The 7,595-nt window shown below is 39.9% G+C and overlaps 2 protein-coding genes across 2 annotated transcripts; one reads left to right on the forward strand and one right to left on the reverse strand.

Moving 5' to 3' along the window:
- Positions 1-1,430: 1,430 nt before the first annotated feature.
- On the forward strand, positions 1,431-2,429 carry LOC124289068. The gene has a single exon (XM_046725664.1). The coding sequence runs from the start codon at positions 1,431-1,433 to the stop codon at positions 2,427-2,429; it is 999 nt and encodes a 332-aa protein (XP_046581620.1).
- A 1,610-nt stretch (positions 2,430-4,039) lies between these two features.
- Positions 4,040-7,041, reverse strand: LOC124289069. The gene is made up of 3 exons (XM_046725665.1): positions 6,226-7,041; positions 5,633-5,763; positions 4,040-5,205 (listed from the first exon to the last, which is right to left on the reverse strand). Exons 1-3 carry the CDS (start codon positions 6,903-6,905, stop codon positions 4,040-4,042), a joined length of 1,977 nt encoding a protein of 658 aa, XP_046581621.1. The 5' UTR covers positions 6,906-7,041.
- Between the last annotated feature and the right edge of the window lie 554 nt (positions 7,042-7,595).

Here is a 7,595-nt window from a genome sequence, read left to right on the forward strand (position 1 = left end):
TCACAATCAATGACTGTTACATAACCAGTGGTAACATGAATTGGACATTGTCAGTAATTTATGGTCATGCCATCACGACCATTGGCAATCAACTAAATTGCATCATCAGACATACTAAACACCTGACCTGCCAACTTTATGACCACATGTCATCAGACTTTGACCACGCATGCTCAAATGACACTTGCTAATTGGACAAGGTAAGTTAATTAGCTAAGCATTTATTTGATGATGTAATAAGTTGAATAACAATGTTAAAAAACTGTTTTATTTTGATATTTGAATGATATTGCTTAATTTGCTTATTCAACAACTTACTACTCATTTTTTCTCACAAAAAGGTTTTGTTTCCTGTCAATACTGATTAAATGTCAATAGCCGGATACAAAACATAATAAATGGAAAACACAACATGGAAGTAAAACTCAGGAATAGCAATTGGGAAAATGTCCACTTGTACACTGTATCAGAACTATGATTACATAGCAAATACTTTAACGTAAGGAGTTGGTTATGGTATGCCTAGTAACTGAAACGACATGCAGCTGAAAATCAGGTTATATAAAATTTGAGTTAAAACTGTATACATTGGGTGAGTAAGTAGAGAGTTTTGTTTTACGCCACACTCAGCAGTATTCCAGCTATATGGTGGCGGTCTGTAAATAACTGAGTCTGGACCAGACAATCCAGTGATCAACAGCATGAGCATCGATCTGCGCAATTGTTGTACATTGGGTATATATGAAGTGGTGATATTCACTGGAAGTAGTAACTTATTTAAATAAACCTAAGTCAGTACGCCATTACTGTAAAGTACTGTTCTGACGTCATATCCTTGATTATAAGAATTTAGTTATTATCACATAAAACAGGAAATATTTCCAGTCGTCTCGATATGGAAATTTGTTTAGGCAATTGTTATTTTTCATTTGATTATCGTTTCACGGATTTGGTAATACATTATAACTTGCTCTGCAGAAATGACGAGTCTTTATGGATATTTATCTTCTTTATTACACAATATCCTTAAAGACTCGTCATTTCTGTCACTACCAACTTCTAGAATGCCTCTCAAACAGTTCATTTTCTCTACAGGCAAGAAATCTGACGATCCAAAGAAACCAGGCTACATCCCAACTATCTTCCCTTCTCGCCAGAAACTGATCAAGCGACGAACAACCCTGAATTCATCCAAAACTAAGTCACCTCCAGCAAAGCGTGTCTGCCGCAAGATCTTCCCTGATAGTTCTGCTTTATCTCCCAGCTCTGACACCCTACTTCTTTCCCCACCCAGCTCAGCCACTGATGACAAGCTATCTGCTCCTGTCGCAGAGCAGGAAGACTCTACACCTGCTCCTGAATACTCTACACCTGCTTCTGAAGACTCTACACCTGCTTCTGAAGAAGAGCCTCAAGTCATACCATCTCGGATGGACCATGACTACGTCTATCAGTATATAGATGGGACTCCCTGCAACGAGAAGATGGAGAAATTGAAACTTCGGCTTCAGCATCTTGAACGGGAAAATGAAAACCTGAAGAAGAAAACACTCTGTCTATCAAGCTATAAGGACAATGATGTGAATTTCCACTACATGACCAATCTACCAAACTACAATACTTTTGAAGTACTGGCTATGTTTCTGCATAGAAGATGTGATGGGAGGCTTAACTACTGGAGACATCAACAGTCATGTAACAACACACGTCGTTCCATTAAGAAGCCTGGAAAGGAACGCACACTTAACTTCCAAGAGGAACTATTTCTTGTGCTCGTGCGACTTAAGCGAGGTATGGAGTTAAGAGACATGCATTTGAGAACTGGAGTAAGTGTATCTACTTTGTCAAGAATCTTCACAACTTGGATCAACTTCATGAACAACGAGCTGACTGCCTATTTTGAGATGGTCGCAGTTGATCTCAGTCATGTGCAGACAATGCCATGTATGGACCCATTTCCAGAAGTGACGATAACGCTTGACTGCACAGAACTCTTCTCACAGCGCTCTATGGACCTTCAGGCACGAAAAGAAACATTTTCCAACTACAAACACCATGACACTGTGAAATTTCTAGTTGGAATGGGCCCACACCAAGCTGTGAATTTTGTGTCAGCAGCGTGGGGAGGAAGAGCTACAGACAAACACATAACACTCAACAGTGAGAAGCTCATGTCCAACCTAGCTCCAGGTTCCAGCGTCATGGCCGACCGCGGTTTCCTTGTGACTGAAGAACTCCGCTCACTCGGTGTTAAGATGATAATGCCACATTTCAAAGGCAGAGACAGGCCTCAGTTCTCTGCTACTGAAGCTTGCCGCTCAGCGCAAATCAGCAGTGCACGTATACACATCGAACGTGTCATCCAACGCATTAAAACTTTCCACATTCTTGAGAACTCCATCCGAATGGACCAAAAAGGATATGATTGAACAAACATTTAGAGTTTGTTCATACCTTGTTAATTTTCAAAGACCTATTTTAAACAATTAAGAATGTATTCTAATAGTGTATGCTTGTTATGCTTGTATTTTGTCAATGTAATGGCAAAGAAGGGTGAAAAAGTAACAACACTGGAGTAGAGGTTGATTGATATATTTACAACCAATGTGATCTCATTTTGTGAACATCACATTTTGAATGTTATGGCTCATTTACAATGACAATGGTACATACATATTGATAAATGTACAAGCATTATGATGTTATGATTACACAATGCCATTTAGAAAGAAAGCATAATCCCAAATATATAATGTTACATCATGATGTTTCAGTTCTAAATATATATACAGGCACATTGATTGTCAAGTATTATGATATTTTCCATTCTTAACTAATTCAGACCATACTGATTCATGTACCATTTGTGCTCAATGACATTTGTACAGATATTGTTCAATTTGTAAATATATAAGTGAACATTTCATTTACATGAAATCATTTACCATGACAAAAAAAGGTTCAGAGAAATATACACAAGTATTGAGATGGTCAGGACATTTACTTATACAAAACTTATAAACCAAAGTGGTCGGATAAACGAGGTCTGACTGTATTATATATATTTCATGTGGAACCACAAGCGTATCCAATTGAGTGAGTAATAAATCTGATTTTTATGAAACTTTTCTTGTTCCTTTTTTTTTGTCAAAGAGGATTGTATGTAGTGGTGTTCCGATGATCGAAAGAAGGATTAAAAATGATTATCGATTGTAAACAAATATTTTTGATTAATCAGAATTTTGTGTTTTTTGTATAACACCCTTGAATTAAGTATACGTATTAAATTTGATGAATATTCACGAACAAACATGCGCTCAACAGCAAAAGCTATGTGCATGGTAAAATTTTAACCACTTTTATTGTTTAATTACAATTCCAGTGTCTTACTTGCATGCGTGCATTTCATTGCATAATGGTTTTTGTTATAAAAAAACCTGGGGTAAACCCTTAAAATTGGTGATTACATTAAAAATGTATATATTTCGATTATAAACGATAATCGTTCACCACAAGTCCTCCGATAATCGATAGTGGATTTGGTTTCCGATTCCCAACATGTCACTACATGTAAATGTACATTCAAAACATATTAAGGACACACATATAAAATATGTTGCAGCTGTCACATAATATGGCGATACAGGTTACATATGAATACAACATAAGAAATGTCAAGTCGCACTTCACATAATAGAAAAGGTTGGTAAATTCAATAAAGACTATTAATATCAGTAACCACTCAGTGGCATATATACTACTCACACTCTGCTAAGGATCCCTGAAATTTATCATGGAATTGAGCAGTGACATTACTTCACAGCACTTGACATTATGAGCAAGAGTTCCTGCAGCTACCACAGAACCAATCAGCTGCAGCAGCAGCCATGGCAGCTGTGTAGCCAACACAGGGCCAGCTGTACCAGCTGTCTGCTGTGGCACAAGCACAGGAACAGTCACATGCCACAGCTGCATTGCTGTTGTCCACGGCGATGTCATCTGACTCAGGCAGCACTTTATGGCAGATGACACAGCTGGCCTAGGTGGTCTTGGGTGGGTTCAAAACTTCCTTCATTCGAGCAGTCATTATTTCTGGGACAACATATACTTCGAAGAATGTGTTGAGATCCTTGAGAGTTCTCTCCCAAAGTATTGGGTCAAACTGCACCCTTAGGATTTCCATCGATTTCTTTGTGTACACAACAAAGTCACACTTGTTGACCCCCACCACAGCCATGGCATCCTGCACCTGATGGTAGTAATCAGTGTCCTGCTTCAACCTCAGAGAAAAGTCGGGAAGCAGCTCCAGGTAGGTTAGCTTCTTGGTCCGTACTGCTTCCCTGACACTGATGTCTCTGGATGAAAACGGACACTTGATCTCCAGGATGGTTGTTGTGTGGCATCCGCAGGACACAATACCATCAGGGCTGGCTCGGAGGTGGGGGTAGTCCGGGTGTACATGAAGTCCTGTCTCCTTCACCTCCAGAGACCTGTGTTGTAATTTCCGGCGAGACACATAGGCGTTCCGGGCCACCGACTCATAGCGTATTCCATACTTTAAGCTGGGTGCTGAGGTGGAGCGCTGATGGGGGTTGGCACCAAGTCTGTAGCCCATGACATCCCGGACAAGGACATCTGGATCAGCTTTTCGTGTCATCATGTAGCGGACGATCCGGCCAAAGTTACTGGAGGTCAAACTGACATACTTCTGCCGGAACCACTCCAGGTTGTTGCTTTGTCCGAGAGTGAGCAAGGGGATGAGCTGCAGATCAGATGTAGAATAGGGAAATGATGAAATGAAGGCATCAACTTCTGACAGGAAAGAGGGATGTGTTGCATCTGTGAAAGTCTTGTGAGGTAGGGAGGCGATAGGCAGAGGTTGGCTGGTGACGGTGACTTCAAAAGAGTAGGCGAGGTAAAGAAGAGAAAGAAGGCTGACAGTTGGAGGCAGGCTTGATAAAGCAGAACCAGGTTGGACTATGCCGGGAAACCTGGATGGGTCAAGGGCGTAGACCGCAGGGCAGACCCATCCAAGATGACTGGTTGCCTGGATCAGAGCTTCTCTGAAGTCACGAGCTTGCTCAGCGGTGAGAGGCTTGAATCCATTGATAACAATGGACCCATAATCATCGGCAGTTCTCCTCCTCTTGTTCGTCAGATCATGGTTACCTATGGCCTGGAATCGCTTGGGTTTCACGGTTGCAGCTGTAATATAATGAAATAAACTTAAACATTTGTAAACAATTACTAATTACCATACACTCATATTAAAATTGGCGCATTGAATTTGTGTTAATCTTTTGTTATTGATGGAGGGACAGCACACTTCTCAATAGCATACATGTAAATGTTATTTTGACACATAATATGATCATGTTATTATTAACCATAGAGAAATTAAAGAGAAGACAATCTTTTACTATTTAACAGAATACAATCTGAATGTGGCCAGTGTCTAATAAATAATGAACAAGCCCATCCAGCAATACATCATCCACAACTTTAAAATCTTTATAACCCTATAACAAGTTAAAAGAGGAAAATGATACTGCTTAAGATACTTTTTACAAGCATTTTCATTTCAACATTTCATAAATTTCAAACAGTGACAGGTGACCAAATTAATACTGACGTTTCGGGTCAATCCATGGACAGAGCTTGTCCGTACAGGCAGCTTCACCAGGGGCAGTCTGGACTCCATGCGCCTGCCACTTCGCCAAGAGGCACAGCACAGCTCCGATGTGGCCACAAGCCTGGGTGAATCTGGAGAACAAATTAGACAATCTTAGAGAAATTGTTTTAATTTCATATATATTGTTACACAGACACTGTAAGCTTGATATCTGGATGTGAGTTTACCTTATACACTTGCCAAGAAGATAACAAACATATCATGTTAAGTACTGTCATACAAAGAAAGAAAGCAAATCTGATATTACAATTTTTTATTCCTTATATTTACAGTGCTAATACTTAAGCATGTACAATATGATGTACCAATGTGAGGTTGAAAAAGTAACAACACTGGAGTAGAGGTTGATTGATATATTTACAACCAATGTGATCTCATTTTGTGAACATCACACTTAATTGTGAATGTTATGGCTCATTTACCATGACAATGGTTCATACTTGATCTTAATGGGCAATGACAACCAGGACTTTATTTCTTACATAATCTCAGGTTAATGAAAAATAAATAACATGAACTTCATAGGTACTTACCCAACAGTACAAGTGCAATATGCTGAACAGGGGTCTCCAGTCACGATGTCGAGCACCAGGTGAAGTACTTTAACATCCTCTGCCTGTGTGCTTTGCGAGGGATTGCACCTTGCCTGGATGCAATAAAAATCGGAATATTCCGGATGTTGTGTCACAAGAACTGAGTGAATATTGTCCTTCAACTGATATGCACGAGAAAGTTTGTACGTCTTGAGTTGACTCTTCTCTAAAATGTTACATCCCAGGAGGTATTTCTTCACCACAGTCTCGTCGATGTCAGGGAGCGATGAAATGTCACGAGACCATGACTTGAGGCGGAGAAGGTTCAATGGGGTAAGCTTGCGAAGTGTCAATATCTGTTCTGCAGTAAGTCGCTCCTCTCCTATGCTCAAAAATCCACGGTCAGGTGAAGCACATCCAGTGGTACTAAGACCTAAAATGTGACACAAGAAAATGACACGGGCTGTCCTTGGCAAAGTGTTCGAGATGTGATTTCTTACACACACAGCCTTAAGTTCGTTTGCACTTAGCTGATTTACTTCTGTAAAACTCTTGTACTTTAACACTGGTTTCAACTTGTTACTAGCCATATTACAAAATGCAAAAGCAATAGTGAATATGTGGGGACTGACTGAAATCAATGCATGTAAATATATAGACCCCATTCTGAATATCTCCATCTCAGTTAAACTGTAGAGGACGTGGAGTTGATGATATTAATGAAGTTTACAATTGCATTTTACTTTAATTTCATATTGTTAAAACAAAAATCAAAACAAACATACAGTTTTATGTCGAATACAATTGATCTCAAGTCATTTTGAAACAAAGGCCGGGATTAGCTAAATAAGTACCTTAACAAGCTCTTGTGTATACACGTCCACCGTCCTTCCTGCACATCCCCTTCTCACAACTAATACCACATCTCCGAAGCATTTGCAACAAAAACAGACATCAATTATTGAAAACCAAACGCAATTGGAAGTGTGTACTTACCTATGAACTGTTGTCACACGTAAATAATCTTCATAACAGCTTTTCTTCGGAGTGTGTTTGCACTATCCGTAAACTCACCACCAAAACGGAAATGACCGGAGGATTATTTACACGCTCTGCGCATGCGCGCCGCGAGTCGCAAAATAATGTGAAACCGATGAATAACGACCTCGACGGTATGTTTACCAATCACACCAGAAATGGGCTTCACACATTGTACTCGTGTGGGGAATCGAACCCGTACCTTCGCCGGGACAAGCAAACGCTTTACCCACTAGGCTACCGTACCGCCAAACTTCCAATTTGACCTGGAACTAAAACATGTCACGAAACTCCCACCTCAAGGATACTATGCAGAACGATACCATTGAGAA

Source organism: Haliotis rubra, unplaced genomic scaffold, assembly GCF_003918875.1.
Source record: "Haliotis rubra isolate DU_JTF1 unplaced genomic scaffold, ASM391887v1 Scf431, whole genome shotgun sequence".
NCBI lineage: Eukaryota > Metazoa > Mollusca > Gastropoda > Lepetellida > Haliotidae > Haliotis > Haliotis rubra.

Excerpts from the sequence above, each read along its gene's own strand:
- LOC124289068 (XM_046725664.1), top strand. The coding sequence starts at position 1,431 with ATGGACCATGACTACGTCTATCAGTATATAGATGGGACTCCCTGCAAC.
- LOC124289069 (XM_046725665.1), bottom strand. The coding sequence starts at position 6,905 with ATGGAGATATTCAGAATGGGGTCTATATATTTACATGCATTGATTTCA. Across the intron at positions 5,764-6,225 it reads TATTGCACTTGTACTGTTGG|ATTCACCCAGGCTTGTGGCC; the intron begins GTAAGTACCTAT and ends TTTGTTCTCCAG. Across the intron at positions 5,206-5,632 it reads TCCATGGATTGACCCGAAAC|CTGCAACCGTGAAACCCAAG; the intron begins GTCAGTATTAAT and ends ATTATATTACAG.